Source organism: Ascidiella aspersa, chromosome 8, assembly GCF_963924565.1.
Source record: "Ascidiella aspersa chromosome 8, kaAscAspe10.2, whole genome shotgun sequence".
Classification (NCBI taxonomy): Eukaryota; Metazoa; Chordata; class Ascidiacea; order Phlebobranchia; family Ascidiidae; genus Ascidiella; species Ascidiella aspersa.
The window spans coordinates 17,504,937-17,524,089 of NC_139454.1; the positions used below are offsets into that span (position 1 = coordinate 17,504,937).

General features: G+C 37.7%; 1 protein-coding gene across 1 annotated transcript; it reads left to right on the plus strand.

Moving 5' to 3' along the window:
• Positions 1 to 15,291: 15,291 nt before the first annotated feature.
• Positions 15,292 to 17,081, plus strand: LOC146136605 (ciliary microtubule inner protein 5-like). The gene is made up of 2 exons (XM_083395799.1): positions 15,292 to 15,622; positions 16,041 to 17,081. The coding sequence occupies exons 1-2, from the start codon at positions 15,414 to 15,416 to the stop codon at positions 16,270 to 16,272; spliced, it is 441 nt and encodes a 146-aa protein (XP_083251925.1). The 5' UTR covers positions 15,292 to 15,413; the 3' UTR covers positions 16,273 to 17,081.
• The last annotated feature ends 2,072 nt before the right edge of the window (positions 17,082 to 19,153 follow it).

Consider the following 19,153-nt stretch of genomic DNA (forward strand, 5'->3'; position numbering starts at 1 on the left):
GTTGGAATAAAACACAGTTCGGAATAAAACCAAAATAGGACTATTACCTATAGTCGTATAATAACCCCAACCATTGGCCACCACTAACCCCAAACACTGAAAACAAACCAATGCTAAAACAGCGGCGCTCAAGGCGCCGTAATCGCCGATTCAACAAAAATGCGTAACTTCAACGCCAAAACATCCATGTCAGATGACTCCCGATCAACCCTTACCCTCTCTTTACAATTTTAGGCATTATTTTGTCCATTTAGGCCTTATTTCCAACAACTTTAGGTCTTATTCCGACCGGTTTGGCCACTTTTAGACGATTTTAAATCTTATTATATGCTGGTTAGAAAAAAAATGGGTTATTCGTTTAATTCTGCTTTACAAAGTACAATTAAAAAAACTCAAGTAAACAGCTCCGGGAACGTTGCGGCACACCTGGGTTGGTGTGCCGCGGCACACAGGTTGCGGAGCACTGGTCTAGACCAGTGGCTCTTGACCTTTCTGCCTCGTACCCTTAGGTAATTGTCCTATGCCTTTTATGGGACAACATGAAATTATTAAAGTTGACTCCAATCAAGCCAATATTTGGTTTGATTTGGTAAACTTCAATTTACAAACATTTGGCACACAAAAAAATGTTCATGCTCTTTATTGGTTTTCATTAAGCTGATTTTGACAGACATGTTCGAACATTGACTCCACATTTGTTATGCTGCATAGAAGCCACATAAGAATGTCGCCCCAAGTGCAAAAATTAAACATTGCCTTAATCGTGTTTTAAAAGGGGTATGACACAATGCAATTGCCTTATTGCAAATAACATTAAATTTATGCAAAAAATTAGCCGGTACTTATCCAAGGGGGTCAACTTTTATTGTACATCCAAGTGAGACCTTTTGCTGAAAATGTCAACAAACTAGAATAGAAAAACCTAGAATATGAAAGTTTACATTTTTGCAGTCTTGTAATTCTCAGCTAAAGCACTGTTTGTTGTTTTAGGGTGGCATTGTGCCCAACCCCTGTGTACAACTTAGATCTCAATGAACCATATAATTTTGTTCCAACTAAACATAGCTCAAATTGGGCTTAACAAGTAACAAACTTAGTGTAACTCATTTTCACATGTGGAATTTTAATGTAAAGCATTGGACAGACAGCATAAAAGCAGAATTAACACCAAACAAAGCATGAAATCAGTATAAACGGTTTAAGTAAGTTGGAGATCTCCTGTGCCCATTGTTTGACATCTACTTTTTAAATTATAAGCCACTTTGTGATGTCAACAATTTTTATGCCCTCCCCAAAATTGGGATCCGCCCCTGGACCCTTTATTTTATTTCCAAATCAGAGTCCGTTCGTTGTTGTTAAGCTTTTTAGGCTACTAAATATTTATAAATGTTTAATAATATGTAAAGATTCTTCATTGTAGACAGAAAAAACATTTTCAGTGGTGGTATTTGGCTCGTTAAGTCAACAATATAAACAACCCCCATGGGCGTTGGGCGTCACATTGATTTGCAACTCAGCAGAATTTTCATTGCTCCAAACTATCGTTTATATAGTGGAAAAGACTTGATTAAAGGGCTACACGATTTTTTTGGTAAAGACTAATATTTTGTTAAATTTAAATTTTTTATTTAAATTTATAAATATATGTAGACCAGAGCCAAAATTTTAGCAAATTACAATTACAATTAAAATTACACAGAATGAAATTGCCCCTCAATTACATTAAAATCTGTAATTAATTTCATCAATTACAATTTATCCAACTCTAAGTCCCTACCTGGGCGAACTTGGCAAGTCTGAATTGTTTTTTCCGTGTGTCGATGTGGTTTACCTGACTCTTTAAGCCAAATGAAGACCGACCCCGAAAGTCTGCTACAACCATCAACCTCCAGATAGGTCATCTTATTAACATGACCAAAAAAATATATTCAAATGCCAAGGTAAATAAGCCAGAGCTAAAGCAATCATAATTATATGTATGTTTATTACCAAGAAATTTTTATTGTCAAAAATTTATATTTGTTGTTCATCTGTGCATTTTGTTACTACAGGTGTCCTGTTGTGGCATCCACCCTTAACATTAGAACCGCGAAGGCAGTAAAGTATCAAAAATTAACGCTGTCATTCTAGCTGTGTCAGCCAAGAAAGAAGCCAAATATTTTCATTTCAAAGTTCCCAAGTCAACTTCTTTCGTATGACAAGAGACATCAGAGGCGAAATCAAAAGGCCGGGAAGGCTTTGGTGGTGAAGGCATCAGAGGCGAAACCAAAGGCTGGGCTGGGAAGGCCTTGGTGGTGAAGGCAAAAGAGGCGAAACCAAAAGGCCAGGAAGGCTTTGGTGGTGAAGGCAAAAGAGGCGAAACCAAAAGGCCAGGAAGGCTTTGATGGTGAAGGCAAAAGAGGCGAAACCAAAAGGCTGGGAAGGCTTTGGTGGTGAAGGCAAAAGAGGCGAAACCAAAAGGCCGGGAAGGCTTTGGTGGTGAAGGCAAAAGAGGCGAAACCAAAAGGCCGGGAAGGCTCTTTGGTGGTGAAGGCAAAAGAGGCGAAACCAAAAGGCGGGGAAGGCTTTGGTGGTGAAGGCAAAAGAGGCGAAACCAAAAGGCCGGAAGGAAAGGCTTAGGTGGTGAAGGCAAAAGAGGCGAAACCAAAAGGCCGGGAAGGCTTTGGTGGTGAAGGCAAAAGAGGCGAAACCAAAAGGCCGGAAGGAAAGGCTTTGGTGGTGAAGGCAAAAGAGGCGAAACCAAAAGGCCGGAAGGAAAGGCTTTGGTGGTGAAGGCAAAAGAGGCGAAACCAAAAGGCCGGAAAGGCTTTGGTGGTGAAGGCAAAAGAGGCGAAACCAAAAGGCCGGGAGGAAAGGCTTTGGTGGTGAAGGCAAAAGAGGCGAAACCAAAAGACCGGAAAGGCTTTGGTGGTGAAGGCAAAAGAGGCGAAACCAAAAGGCCGGAAAGGCTTTGGTGGTGAAGGCAAAAGAGGCGAAACCAAAGGCCGGGAGGAAAGGCTTTGGTGGTGAAGGCAAAAGAGGCGAAACCAAAAGGCCGGAAGGAAAGGCTTTGGTGGTGAAGGCAAAAGAGGCGAAACCAAAAGGCCGGAAGGAAAGGCTTTGGTGGTGAAGGCAAAAGAGGCGAAACCAAAAGGCCGGAAAGGCTTTGGTGGTGAAGGCAAAAGAGGCGAAACCAAAGGCCGGGAGGAAAGGCTTTGGTGGTGAAGGCAAAAGAGGCGAAACCAAAAGGCCGGAAGGAAAGGCTTTGGTGGTGAAGGCAAAAGAGGCGAAACCAAAAGGCCGGGAGGAAAGGCTTTGGTGGGGAAGGCAAAAGAGGCGAAACCAAAAGGCCGGAAGGAAAGGCTTTGGTGGTGAAGGCAAAAGAGGCGAAACCAAAAGGCCGAAAGGAAAGGCTTTGGTGGTGAAGGCAAAAGAGGCGAAACCAAAAGGCCGGGAAGGCTTTGGTGGTGAAGGCAAAAGAGGCGAAACCAAAAGGCCGGGAAGGCTTGAAGGCAAAAGAGGCGAAACCAAAAGGCCGGAAGGAAAGGCTTTGGTGGTGAAGACAAAAGAGGCAAAACCAAACGGCCGGGGGAAGGCTTAAACTTTTTTAGAAAAATTGCGCAACGTCCCTCAGCAACTTTTTAAATTGCTCACGGTCCCTTGAAAACATACACAAAATAACATTTGTTTTTAATGGTATCAATGGGACGGGTGCACTTGCTTCTTTGCTATCAGCTCGGCTATGTTAACCTCTAACGAATCACTTTATTTGAGCGAAGCAAAAATAACAGTTTTAAAAAACCGTGGCCGTACAGCTCACAGTGGCAGCGCAGCAAGCTGTAAACACGTAACGCTCATTAGCGCAATGCATTACTATGACGTCACAATGGACAATTCAACTCAAAGTGTACAATAACGTGAATGAACAACTAATCAGCTTGCTTTGGAAAAGTAAGTTTCCTGAATTTTTTTTGCGCAAGAGATTTTTTTCTTCACGAGCGTCGTTTTGATTTTTTGTTAGGTGCTTCGCGGTCCCAAAAAATAGTCTCGCGAACCCCAGTAACCAAAGGCTGGGAAGGCTTTGGTGGTGCAGGCAAATGTGTGCATTTTGAAGGGTGGTGCCTCCTAGTTTATATCGTTGAAATTTGAACTTGTTGGCTCAATAGTTAAGGGTTTATATCGCTGAATATTCATATTTTTGAATATTAATTTTTTTTCAATATTTTTCGCCAAAAGTGTGATTGCTGCAAAGGTGTAGGCAATACAAAGACTGTAAAAAATTCAACTTTTATATCGTCACAATTTTTGGAGATATTGCCCAAAACCAATTCCGGCGCGTTTGCCCGCAGGGTTCTTTTGTGGCCGTGTCCCTTGACACAACTTATGGGAACGCGAACAATAGGTTTCGACCAGCATTATGCAAACAGTGTTTTTGGGTAAAAAGAAACAGGATTTCAAAAAGGCGTGTAATGAAAAAGGCAATTTATACGATATGGTTTTATACCGGTGATTATATTTAGCTAAAAGTCGGCATCTAAAGCACTCCACATTATAAGCTATATATTTTTTTTCAGGATGTTTTGTTTTATGACCGGATCGATCACCACATTCGTACATATTGTCTAATTCATTTTGGTTTTGTTTCGCTGTGGTTTCTTTGTGTTACGTTTTTCTGCTTGCTTTTTTATGCTTGCTCGTAATGAGTTTAGTAAGATAGCTTTCAGTTTAGGGCTTAGTCTCGTAAATATTTTATTTCTTTATAATGACATTGCAAGCAAATCCGTAAATTATTTAGGTCAGGCGATGTAATTGTCATCAAAAATTCGTTTACCGCACATTTAGTTTATAAGTGCGGGACCGCAGTCGGTATGTGCTTTGTTTGAAACAATGAACGGCTTGAACGCACATTTAAAAACGTGAGTGACAGTTGTAGGGTACACAGCAGACTTGGACAACTAGATACTTCTAAGTTTTCTTCCAATTCAATGAATTTAAGCAATATGCGTCCAATTCTAATCTTGATGGTAAGTTGCTTGCATGCTCTGATTGAAAATGAATTAAAAAAAACTTCGACATTTTTCTAGATCTTCTCTTCGGCTTTAAGGAGACCACGCTTAAAAATGAAAATTTATTAGCACACAAAAATTCACATTCTTACAGGAGTCATTTCTGATTAAATGCAATTTTGGTTTTGCAGGATTAGGTAATTCTAACCTAATTTGAAGAAAAAAATGATCCAGTGCTAATTTAGTTTAGAAAAACGGAATTGTAAAAAGCCCAAATAAACCTAGTAGTCAAAGTCTGTAACACACAAGATCTAAAGCTCTTGGTCTAGAAACCTACCACTTTAAAAGTAACAATAAAATTGCGAACGACAAATAAATATGGGGTAAAAAATATTCCTAATACAATACTGACCAACCCTAACCCAAACAATTTTGGCAATATATAAACTCCCTCGATAAAAATATGTTAGGTCACCTAGTTGGGTTAAGGTAGCGGTGGTTCTTCCCGAAGTAGCGATAGAGAGACGAGAGGGTGCCATGGAAATGGAGGAGTGGACCAGACAGGAAGGAGCACCGGCCAGGAATGAGGGCGGAAGGTGACCGGAAATCATTGGAGAACCAACGGCGGTCGGAGACGCGGGTCGTGAATTCACTCGGCGGGAGGAATTAGAAGAACGACTCTGGCAGACTCGCGAAAAGTGTTAGCTTTAGCGTTACGTGCAGGACACGTCGCCCGGCTGCTGTGCTGTCCACCTTCGCAGAAATAGCACAAAATACCTTTGGCTTTTAAGCTTCTGTCGACAGCTGCCAGAGAAATAGATTCGGAAGAAGCGGCGGAACTTCCATTCCCGTCGTTTTCCAGCTGTTTCACGGCGGGACAGATGCCACAGAAGAAATCGTCTTGCCCATCAAAACAGATTGATGCTGCGCTTTGGACAGGCTTAGAAGCCTTGGGAAGAAAAGTACAGTCCTTCGCTAAAAGTTTAAGTTTTATTACAGAAGCAATAAATATCCCCAAAAACAATCATATTGAGTGCAATATTGCGTAATACATGAAGATAGAAGAACCTAATAATCTTACACCCGTCGTAGAGCGCAGGGAGACATTCTTAGAAGTTTCATTTATATGACGTTCGTGAACTATGTCGCCCGATTGGATCATAAGTCAAAAAAAACTTGAAAGTTTTGAGGATGAAGCTTCTAGGCGTCAAGTGCCAGTTTGTCACTGTCTCTGGGAATGGGATTTTTGTTTTGAAGCGGCAAATATTAATTAAATAAATAAACAAAATATTTTGATTGCAAAAAGATTTTAAAATTAATTTTGCATATAGTCTTTACCAAACTAACGTATAAGAAAATAAAACCCTGGCAACTACCTCTTTCGTATGTATGACATAAGTTAAGGCGGGTGATTTTCGGCCCATATCAGTTTTGCTTGCAGAAACAACTTAAGGAAACTATAGAACATGCAAACGAATATACCAGTCCACAACCAAAGTGAAATTAATAATATTTAAAATTAACCCTGGTAAGTATAACACGATTTTGTAACGCCCTAATAAATAAAATCAAATAAACACTAAGCCCTGAAAATATAACCCCCGACAAAATATATAGGCTAACAACCGCACTTTCGTCATTTTTATCTTTATTAAAAGGTCTCAATGTTGTATCCTGACATTTTTAATCATAGTTGGTTTTTAATCATAGTTACCAGTAGCGGATCCCGGAGGAGGCAAAGCCATGCACCAAACTATATTTTTAGCTTTTCTACTTACATAGTTAAGCCTAAAATATCATAGGCTATTGACGATTTCAGAAATTTGACGTTCTCAACCAAGTTAAGGTAAAATAAGTAAGACTAAAACAAACTAAAAACATTGACTAGAACAAAGAGGTTAATTTGGTAAAATACCAATTTAAGACCACACAGTTTACTTAAAAATAGTTACAGTTGTTACCTGTATAACTGACAAAAGTAATTACTAGTGCGTCACCTAGCTGAAAAGTTGCGACTCGAGTGGCGAATTCTCAATAATAGTTTCTTTTTTCACGAGCTCTTTTGGTGTAAGGTGTGGAACATTTTTCTGTATTTTTAATATTATAAATGTATCAGTTTAAATCGTCTAGTTCTTAAATACTTTTAAACCTATAATTAATTTGGAGTTGCAAAAATTGTGCGAAAAACAATTTTGAAGAAATGACAATGATAGGCTTCATCCATGCTCTTTTATGCGCAATAGGACAAAAAACATAATTAAAAATTACGTAAATTATTATACGACCTGTTGAAAAAAACACTCTTTTATTGAATTCATGCACAAGGCTCTTTTAACTGTTTGTATTTGAACATCCCACGGTGCACCAGGATTTTTAAAGGGTGTACCACTTTGAAGGGGTGTTATTTAATACAATACGTCTTAATCGGGTATCAAAAACAACATGTATTTAAGTGTACATAGTTGTAAGATGCCACTGCTTGAAATGGTGTACTGTTCCCCAAAAGACGTGAAAGTGGTGTTCTGTTCCCTAAAAGATTGACACTGCCCTAGACACGATTGATATCGGCAACTCAACAGTAAGCATACCGGTACCTGTTAAAAAATAGTCCTATCAGGCAACTTGTTTCCTGGCTGCTCACTCTGTTTGAACATTTACTAATATCATTACAGTTAATTTTTTATGATAATTATATGGAATTCTCGTAATAGTGTTTGGTTTTTAATTGTCGTCTTCGCGACCCCAAGAGAAAAGGCAAACGACCCACCCGGGGGTTGCGACCCCCAGGTTGAAAACCACTGCTCTAAATGTAGACCTCAACATTTTTTGTAGAAGTTTTAATTTTGTTAGTAAGAGTGATTGGAGGCTACAGATTGTTTGCAGTAACACTAGAATTACCGCAAGCCGTCAAAATGACCGTTTGTCCAATAAAGAAAAAAATGCATATTAATTTAGCTGTATTTCATGCTAAGTTTCTTTTGATTATTAAGCGACTTAAACCTTTGTAGGTATGAAATTGATAACCTGTATAGGCTCCATAAAAACATCATGTTATGGAGTGGACTTCGTACGCCATATCTACGCATTGATGCGTTGTAGGATCGGTGTTACCAAACATCGCTTGGCCAAATGTAAACGGTTTGCATTGCAGTACCTTTACGCTAGGCCTGCACAACCCAAAATAGTACAAGGGCCGCTACAAACAAAAACAAAATTTCGCAGGTGCATTATAAAGTGTAAAGTGCAAATTGAAGCATTACAATAAAACTTTCTGGTATAATTGCGTTACCAGTATTTAAAATCCTTCTAAAGCACCTGTAATGTGAAATGACCCAAAACTCATCTATCGCAAAAGCTTCCTCCCTATTTTGCTGGCTTTGTGAATTCGAAAAGATTTTTATCTTGTCTTCGAAGACTCAGAGGCGCACTCATCTTTGCATTTTGCACGCTGTAATAAACAGCCATCAAATACATTGAGCGGTGTGTTTTCTGACTGCTCTGCGCGGCCAGGCCAGCAGTCTCAAGAATCGGAGCTAATCAACAAACATTCAGCCCACAATCCAACAATACTTAAGGCGTCGGTTGGTTTTGCTGGAGTCGAACTCGGGACTCGAGTACTCGAGTAAGACCACGTAAAACTACCCGAGTCCCGAGTCCGACATGCGCATGCGCAGTCCAAAAATTTAAAACTGATATGGCCGCCAACTAGAAATTATAAAGGTGGAATAGCATATATGGTGGAATATGTGTTTTTCAGGGATGTGGTACAAAGTTACGTCGTAACACGGGAACAATTACTCTTGAAAACACCTGACGTGAAAGTGGTGTACGCATTTGATGCGATGTTGTTGGTCTTAAGCGAACTGGTATCCACTATCCAGTATACTAATCCTGTCTAAGCAGCTTAAAACAATCCAGTCTATGAGCGAAGCGCGAAAAGGTATTATAGTTTTAATTTAAGAGGACGCGTGGCACGTTAGACTCACAAACGAGATTCGCATATCGCTCGAAATAACGGCATTTATGGTCATTGCACATTATAGAATTGAATAAAAGTTTAAAAAAAGTTTATTAATTTATGCCGTCCGCGAGCTTTAGGTTGTGGAGGGCTGCTTTACGCCAAAGGTGTTTGGCGTTGAATGCTTGCGTAAAATCACGCCAGTGACGGAATTTGACGTCAAATATTGCCAGCCTAGTGAATTAAAAAAAATAGATATGCCTTTCTGTTGTGTATATCGCAGAATATTTAGTTAAAATGTCAGCCATGAAAAAAATGTCACAGATCTTTTACGGCAACAAATGATAACGTGCAGTCCGGAAAACAAAGGACTATTCTGTGCCCAGTCGAACTCGTGCGCAAATGTTCAGCTGAAATCAAATTTATGCAGGAACTTAGCGCCTAATCGTACATACGCGAGTGACAAGTTTGGGTTAACGCCGCCTATTGCTGTGGCGAAACAATTATTGTGCCGCTTCGTGTAGCCATATAGTGCGGCGTTAGCGTAATTACTTGCCGATAACTTTCGCCTAATTTTCAAGTATATCCACCAAACGCTGTTATGCGAGAAACTAACGTGTAATGCCAGGTGCAGACATTTCTGGGTGTTTTGTTACATTCCATTGTAAAACTGTGCAAAGTGCACTACGGGGTTACCCAAGGTCAACTTTAGGCCAATATTAAGGGTTGTAATACGCCACAGCATAATTTGTCTCCTCTGGCAATTGAAATGTTTACCAACGTTTCGGCAACCAATGCAAGTCGCCTTTGTCAGGATGATCACACCGAACGCTCGTACAATATATGGAAAACACAAAAAGGAAAAATTGCAATAAAAACGCGAGCAACAAAACGATACGAAAACAATTAGCGATAACGTTTTTTTTTCTCTTGTCCCTTTAACAAGTGCTTGTAGCATGCCGAGAACATCACGTCTGACGTCTGTTTCTATCATGATTTATTTTCTTGTTTAATTTTTCGTGTGTAGTTAATAGTGATGCACTATAATTTAAACAACTTGTCTAAGTGACAGTTAATGATTTGTAATTTAAATTTTTGATTACAATATACGTATTTATGCTAGTGTAGCGATAAATTGTTTTAATTCCCCCCAAAAAATAAAAGTTGAATGTAATTATTTCAAAAAAGATTAGGATTTGATGTTCTGGATTTGTTACTACAGATTAGAAACCTATTAATATAGAATACCTCTTAGCGACTGCATGCTGAGAATACAAGGGATTTGCAAGAAAACGTCAGGCGTTATAAAACACAGACGACTTATAGAGGCTCGTTAATTTAAAAAAAGCAATTGCTGTCTTTCTCTTTTACCACTACAATGAAGCTAGCATTCGATACAAAAGTGATGGTTCCAGTTTTTTTCTTGTCCTGAAATTCGCAATTTCGCACCCCCTATGGCGGTGGATCTTAACCAACCTTTGCGGTTCGACGCAGCTGTTTTAAGGGTTCGGCGAGAACGTCCTCTGCAACATAAATGCTGTTATTCAAAGCTAAATTTAAATCTCTTTTATGTTCCAAGGTGTCATTTTACGTTATAAAATTAAAGTTTGGCCAATTTAGCCCATATAAATGCAAGTTTATACTTTGATCATACCCAGTTTTAGCTAATAGGAGGAAGAAATGAGTACTGAGAAAATTTGGGGTTCGACAGGTTACCAAAGGCTAGAACCACTGCCCTATAGCAAAGGCCGTCATAATGTGCGTTCAATTCGCAACTATCTATCTTTGCGAAGCTGGATTTTCTGATCTTGCGTGCATGAAACGAAATCCAAAAATCGCCTTAACGTATGCAATGACATTCGCTTGGCTTAATACAAAACAGAGCCGAATAAAAAAACTATACCTTCGCAGAGTAAAATAACAAGTTTTGCAATGACTACTAACTAAAATGACACTATATACTAAAATTATATATGTACTAAATTAATCTACTTATTTTTTTGTTAGAACCTTCAAAAATGTTTTAACCCCTTCTAACCTAACCATAGGGTTGCTAAGAGTATTTACCGAACAAAAGCATACAACGCGCTTCTAGTAAAGTCAGACATATTTGTGTATACAGTATTGCCGCCCACGGTAACACAGTGTTTTTGGTCATATATACAGTTATGGCTCCACACAAACGACTTTTACAAAATTAGATTGGTAAAATTAACTTTAGGCGCACTTGTCAGTACGCATATGTTCAGCAAAGCTTACTTTTGTTTTTCAGTATCGCGCTTAACTTTATCATTCTAAAGAGGAAAAAACGCGGCATTTGTACTTTCTACAAAACAAAAATACCATAACTTGACAACCGCTTTTATACAAGGCAAGGGAATAGGAAAATATCTTAAATTTATCAGTTTTTAATACATGGTATGCATTTTAGTCTCACTTGCTTAATTGTTTGCATGACTATTTGTGTTGTGCACAGGTAATGTTTTCGAATTACAAAAAATACATCACGCAGCCGGGAATCAAGATTTTTTGTTTAGGCGGCATGAATATGTTTAGGAGGTTGGTAGGTTTGTACGATCCGGATTGCGGTTAACCGGTTAATTTAACCGCTTTACCGATGGTGGCTGTGCTATCTGATATAGGTGTGGCATGTGATTTTAATAGAATCTTTTATATTAAGTTTTGTTAGCCAAACCCCAGTGGGTGTCTTTGTTTGTAATGTGCTGGATATACTTATAAATGCTTCTTGAAAATGGCTACTGAAAAACACTTTAAACTACCCCATACGTTATTCTTAAGTCGAGTGGTTGTGAGTGGGTACTTTCGGGCAACTTGAATCTTTAGTGGTGCTATCCACGGTTAACGTGTCAAGTGACTTTCCTACTTTCAGTAGCATTTCGTCACTGTTGGCTTACGCTCTGAGGCAAGTTGTATGTTATTTTTATTTAGTGTAATTATTTTCTGGAAAATGACCTATTAAAAGAAAACAACGGCAATTTTTTTTAAATGCAAACCTAAAATAATTTGCCTTAAAGGCTACATAGAGTATCAGATTGTTTGCCGATTGATTACATTACAAGATTTTAAGTTTAAGATAAAATAATTTACATTGTGATTATTATTTTAACTTAACGTAAATAGGTTCAACGTTTCGAAGTTTGCAGAGTTTGTTTTACTTCTAATGAAAAAGGTTCAAAACGTCAGAAAATAAAGAAATGAGCGGGTAAGATTGTTTTTCTATTTGTATCAAATCGAACCATTGTACTTTCGCTTAAAGGAGTCATATTTTCATGACGTTATTGTTACCATATTGCTTCAGTCTGACCGTATGGTCGTGCGGCCGATGGAACCAAATAAAATACGCGTTTTTGTATGAAATTAATTTGGTCAAGACAATGTATGCCATGTTAGGTATTGGGTTAATTGGGATTCCTGCAAACATTAATTGAGTGTCTTAATTTATTACCTGTTTAATAATATTCAGGTATTTGCCCAATTTTTACGCGTAAAACATTATTTTATTAGCTTTGCTATTTGCTTTGCATTTAGTCGTGACGATGCGAATATTATAGTATTATGCAATGCTTCAAATGGAATGGAATTTAAACTTCAAACCACTTAAAATCAATTCCAATAACTTGACTTCCTATTTATAAAAAAACATGACTTTGCCTTTGTTTTAAAATTAATTGTTTTTACCACGTTTAAAACATTGATTAGATCTCACAATTACATTGGCCTTATACGACGTCCGTTCAAAATTTGGCATCGAAAATAAAAGGACAAACGTATCGACTTTAAATTCAACTTACATTGTTTCATTCAATGTTCGTAGTAAGTCGATATACCCCCATCGAAAAATGCGCCGCCCTCGAAATCAGACACAAACTAAAAAAGATCCCGACACATTACAGGCCGTTTACTGTCACACGTGTATTATGACGCCACAAAAGGTTAGGCGATTGTTAAGCTTTCCCGCCTCGCCGGTCTTAGGTTACCTTGTCAACGCAGGCAAAACAAACTATACGGCGGCGTTCGAGTCACTTCGCAGTTGCCAACTGGGCGTTGCGATTAGGGTAGGTTGCAACATTTACTATTGAAGGGCTTAAGCAGCCGATAACAGGCCAGCAAAGTTAGGCAGATGTGCCACAAAATGTAGCGTAAACTTCTGAATAAGATTCGCGGGTGTGAGAAAGTTAATCGATGTTAGGTATTCGTTTTGCGAATATTAATTGACGTTTAGATGTAGCCTAGCATATACTTTTATTTGTATTGAGTTTCATGACTTTTAGGATATGATAGGACAAAATTTCCAGTCGGGGTTGATAAAAAACCTATTAAAAATGTCAAATTCGATTAATAATATTTTTACAAAAAACAAACTTTATTACAATAAAAACATTATGCGTGAGTTTCTATACAAATGGATTACAACAAAAGCAAATGATTTTAAAATAACGCTTTACAAGTAATGAGCTGCGACCATGAAACATTTTTTCTTTGTGCTAACTTCGGTTGGGAAATTTGTAGACATATCAGCAAAAAAAAATTCTATAAAATCATTGTTACGCGGCAGAAGTGCAATCGTCATTTCAACAAAGCCAATATATCATTCAGGGCATTATTACAGCGTTACATTTATAACGAAGTGTTAAATTTGTTCAAACAATCAGAAGTGGCAGCTCGAGGTTTGCATTGTGAGCTGTACAAATATTGTTACTATTTGCGCGACTCGTATAACAAACACACTGCTTCTATTGTGGCTAGAATATGAAGGCGTAAAATAGCGCAGCAATAGTTAAAGAATAATCGACCCGGCAACAAAGGAAATGGTCTTCGATTAAAGCAATTTTTGTTTTACTTTAAAAAAGTCATGTCTTACAATTTGTAGAAACTCGTATGTGTCCAGGCGCCTAATCAAAGCATTATTAAACCGATATTAGCCTACAACACAGCTGTCATAACAAAGAAGTATTGGATACAATAAGTAGACAGCAATCATTATACTGATAAGGTCATCAAGATCAGCTTTTAGCCTGGCAGAAGGTGAAAAGGCGGAGGCAATTATAAAGTTACACTGAGCCTTACCTCCTGGGCTCTGTGAAAGATAACCACTTCATGCTGGCGGAAATTTTATCTTTTGGGGGCGGAGCTATTATTTTATTACACGACCCAGTTTTTTCGGCATTGTTCCTTCACAATGCCGAAGAATAGATCGCGACTATCGGGAATCACACATTGTGACGTCACAATGCACCGTTACAGAAATTCTGGGCTGAACACGTTTTGCCACATATGCCTAATGCTTTGCTGGGGTTTAAATGTGACGCGTGTTAGCTGTTTTGTTGTAACAAAGCATATTTTTCTTTTTGTACAATATAATATCATGGAACTTCTAAAGTTACCAAGTATCGCATATTATTGTGTATTCGTCCTATGAATGTCTTTTTTGTATCGTTATTCCACAAAAATAAAGATATAAATTAAGCAAATATCGATTAAACAGTCAAACTGGTGACAGTGGATTATACTTTAATACAACTAAAGCTAGTTACGCCCATTGTGTTAAACCAGTGATTTTCGACCAGTGTTCCATGAAATATTAGTCGAATTAATAAATTTATTGCAGAACACCCACATATTTGGCCCGTCGATTGCATACCTCGGACTTAGTATATTTTGGTGTGCTTCGTAAAAGATATAATCCAGCACATTACACGCCAATGTAATTCATTCGGTCCGCCCCCTCTTTGACAAACTAGATACGAGTACATTTCAAATACTTTTTGACTATTTTAACTACGTAAGTGCGAAACCTTTTCCGCTTCGCGCGAATCATCTTTCTACGTCCGCCTTGTTTACGTTTTGATGCGGTCTTTTGGACTAGATCAGCGCTTCGTTACCGTTAAAGGAAAACGCATTCAAAAATATATACAAGAAATTTAAACCAAATGCCGGTATGCCTAAAAAAATCGCGCTAGCTTCGCTCGCCACGTGCGCCCTGACTTCGAAAGGTTAACAAACACTAAACAAGATTAACTATTAAAGTTATCGCGTTTACATAAATAAAGCACCATAAAAATTAAAGCGTGTCCCATATGTTTACTATTCGTATTTGGTGGATCATTATGTTGTCAGGTTTGACTGAGGTGGATCATGGCAGAAATCATTTCAACAACCCTGAATATATTTCACATTTAAGTCCATGTATTTTTCTTTAAACAAATTGTAAAACCATTTGTATTATTTTTTGTTAGTTGTATCCCAAATATTTTTCGAAATAGAACAAACATATTAGTTATGTGTGCACGGCAATAGCAACCCTAAAATTTAAAAAAGCTTCTCTAACTTTTGAACATTTAAAAAAGGATAGGAATAAATTAATTTTAATAAACATCAAATAATAACTTGTTTCTCAACAAAAATTCATTCTCGGTGCTACGACGGCCCAACAACTTTCTCACAACGCGATGCAAACTAATCGAACAACTTCGGCCGGCTACCGACTGCCCATTGGCGAAACGTCGGCTGTCCATCGACTGACCAGCAGACCGGAACAGACTCAGACCTCTTCGCCAACCAAGCGAGGCACGAGTAAGGTTGAAAAGCTCGACGAGGTGTCGTTAAACAAGATTTGGAGGGAACAGGTCCAAAGCGAATGGAAGGGTGTTCATGACTGGTAAGGATTAATTGTTGCTTTCGTGTGATTGAACGGCTTTGTTTAAAATTCGTTATATCCCACTATAAAAGAGATATAATATGTGAATAGAAGCGGTAACTTTTGTGGCCCATAAAACCTCTATTTACAACCGGAATGCTTTTGTTGGATAATGATCTAATCGTCCGGCGTCCTTCTAAACGTTAATTGTTCTGTTTTGTTTTATAACAATGATCGTTGATTAAATTATCTTTGTCAATCACCGCGTTGATTCAACTATTGTATACCGCGTTTTACAGTCAATTTCTTAAAGGTTATATCGCCTATTGGGTATTGATACCACACATTATGCATATTCATATACTGTTGGTTAAGGTAACAAAGCTATGTGCATTATGCAACATGAGCACCCATATTATTGAATTATATTATTTTGTAGGAAAAAGCAATGGGGTTTCTTGAAAGAATTTGACCCGCGCGGTCGACCCAAAACCCCCGAAGATCTCCCGGAACGTGAAGCAATTTTCAGCGATTCCATTCCGGACACGCAAGGCCACGTATATGGAAGCCGATTAGAAACTGAAGAAGGCGAGCAAATAACCAAGATGGAGTTCCTCTTTCATTCCTCCAATCGGCGATGTCGCCTGGACACTGAATTTGTTTGCTTTTGAGTACTGCTTTACAAGAAACCGCAGTCACATATCGTTTATTAGATCACACGGATCAAACTCTCTCTAATTTTTTAACCCAACTAAATTGTTTCACGTCTCGCTCAACGCGATATGTTGAGAACCAGCAATCTCAAGTTGGTTTGTGAGCGCAAATCTTGCAAAGGCAGTACAAAAATATGTAAGGCTTGAAAGTATATTTCGTTGTATTTCTCAATTTTTACATAATGACAAAGTAGGCAGATGTATTAATCGACCATTATTTATACAAAGTATAAATAGCCTGAACCGTCAAATAACTTAATGAGTTTAGGTCGCGGGTTATCTTTTTGTTTCATTGGACTCTGGTATAGATTTAAATTGGGGTAAACCGCATAACGATAGTTTCAGAACAGAAGAACTCATGCTGTCAAAATTACTCTAATTATTGCCCCATGTTATTTTTCTATGTGCTACATTGAATAATAATCTGTGTGTGTGGCTATTGTGGTCCACATTGTCCAGGTTGTACATCAATTATTATCTGGATTTAATGTACAGAGGTCCATGATGATTTCATTCAGAAAATGCTACATCTTCTTTATTTCTTTATTTGCTATAAGAGTGCAACGTTGTGCAATGAGCGACTGGTAATCTTTCAAAAACTATTTTGTGCCAATTAAAGATTCATATATGGTTGAGCTAGGTATTTTAATTTTTTTAACCCACTGGTAATGTTTTTATTTGGCTGTATATTACTTAAACATGTGAGTTAATAGTTACCTACTATCGAATGATTTCTGTTAAATATTTATATCGCCTAAATAAACAAACTTGAGACTTAATAAAAACAATATTTATACTCTTGATTAGGGCACTTATATTATTCTGATAATACAATATAATCATTCAAAAGCGACGTGTATCTAATTTGCAATCAATAGGAAAATCTAGTGCTATATTTATTAATATATTTTAACTGTCATTATTAATTTTGCAAGTTAGAAAGCCGTATTTGATTTTTAAAAGATTGAAAAGCATACATGCGGATAGATCCGGGCGATTATCAACATCAAAGTCTCTATAAAAATATAGATTTTAATAACATAATGACATAAACGTATGTATCTAAAAATAACTGTTATTTTCGGTATAACAATATGTCGTTATAGACCCAACTATTGCTATGACATGTCAGAAAGTAGGTAGCTGACGAAAAACGTTTATTTGCACTCATAAATAAACTACACGTTCTCCAAGGTTTCCAAACTTGCCTAGGTAACATAACGTTATTCTCAAAGGTAGACTTATCGTTCTAGTATTAATATTTACGTATTTTGTAAAACAACTTTAGTAACGAACATTAGTTTAAAAAACAACAACAAACAAATCCACTAGGGGCAATGAAGAGTTCTACTACGTTCCCACAGTTGTGACGTATCTCCACGAACCCGGAAGCACGTTGACATCATTCCAAATTTCGTTAACGTGTGGTGAGATTCTGTTTATTGTTCAACGACAGGGTGTAAAACTTTGAATAAGGCCCCTTTTTATTTACCTTGAATAATCAGCTTCTGCATTGCTGACAATTGTGATGTTTAAAAGGCGGTATCAGACAGTATTTATTAGCTTTTGTAGCAACGACTTTCGTCGTGAAATCTATAATATTTTGTGTATAAAAATATGGCGATATAATTTCTGTGTTATTGTAGTTGACAGGCAAAGTATGAAGTGGTTTGTTGCTGAACAGTTAAAAATACAATAGCTTGGAGTTAAACTGATATGTTTTCTTTCTTTAAGAACAATCTCAGATCATGTAGAACGGCACGCTTATAAGCTTAAATAGTTAAGTACAGTTTTGGGGTAACACTAATTTACGGAATGATGAATGGTCGGAACGCTCACAGTATTTGGGTACACTATGCACGGATCTGGGCGCTCGTCTAGAATCCTACCACAACGAACATTATTTGGGTTAGGGTGCCGGTTAGCGTATGGTTTTGGGTGAGTCCAGTAATAGTGTTAAACAATATTACTTGACCTACCCACACCCAAACACTAACCGACACCCTAACCCACATATTATGCATTGCTTAATAATCATTTCAACGTTGTGGTAAGATTCTAGACCAGCGCCCGGATCTGTAATGTAGCTTAATAATAAATTTCAAAGCCAAAAAGGTCGAGTAGATCGACAGCATCTTGATTAATGTCTTAATCAAGATGCTGTCGATCTACTCGACCTTTTTGGCTTTGAAATTTATTATTAAGCTCACAGTATTATTATTAAATATAATAACACTTTTCGGACTCGTGACTCTAGACTCACGTAAGACCACGTAAAACTACCCGACTCCGACATGCGGATGCGCAGTACCAAATTTTAAACCGATTGGCCACCAACTGGAAATTGTAAAGGTGGAACAGCATATGGTGGAATGAATAAATTATACAACACCCATATAAGTGGATTGCTGAATATCCACGTTATTTTAGTTACGTAAATTGGCGGAATACAGGCTGTAGTGTCAGGGGCGGACTCCGGACTCTATGAAATCACACATTTGACCGGACTCGGGTTTATTTTTTTGGCCGGAGTCGAACTCGGGTTATTTTTAACCAACTTCGCAGCCCTGCCACAAAGTGTAAAAATATGTGTTCCTGGTAAATCACACTAAAATTATAATTTGCTAGGCCTCCAGAAGACCCAGTTTATGACAAAAGTAGATATCGTGGAAGTTTAATAACTAAGAGCATTAATGTTTCAAAATTGTGTCCTAGTTTTTATATTAATATGCAGTATCCCTATGTTGTTTAAATAATATAATATCTAAACTTAAATAAATTGATGTTATTTTAAAACCATTTAATTTTACATAGATAAAACTATTAAATTTGACTTTTC

Bases quoted from the DNA above. Each gene is read 5' to 3' on its own strand.
- LOC146136605 (XM_083395799.1), top strand. From the start codon at position 15,414: ATGCAAACTAATCGAACAACTTCGGCCGGCTACCGACTGCCCATTGGC. The intron at 15,623-16,040 runs GTAAGGATTAAT...ATTATTTTGTAG, and splicing joins TGGAAGGGTGTTCATGACTG to GAAAAAGCAATGGGGTTTCT.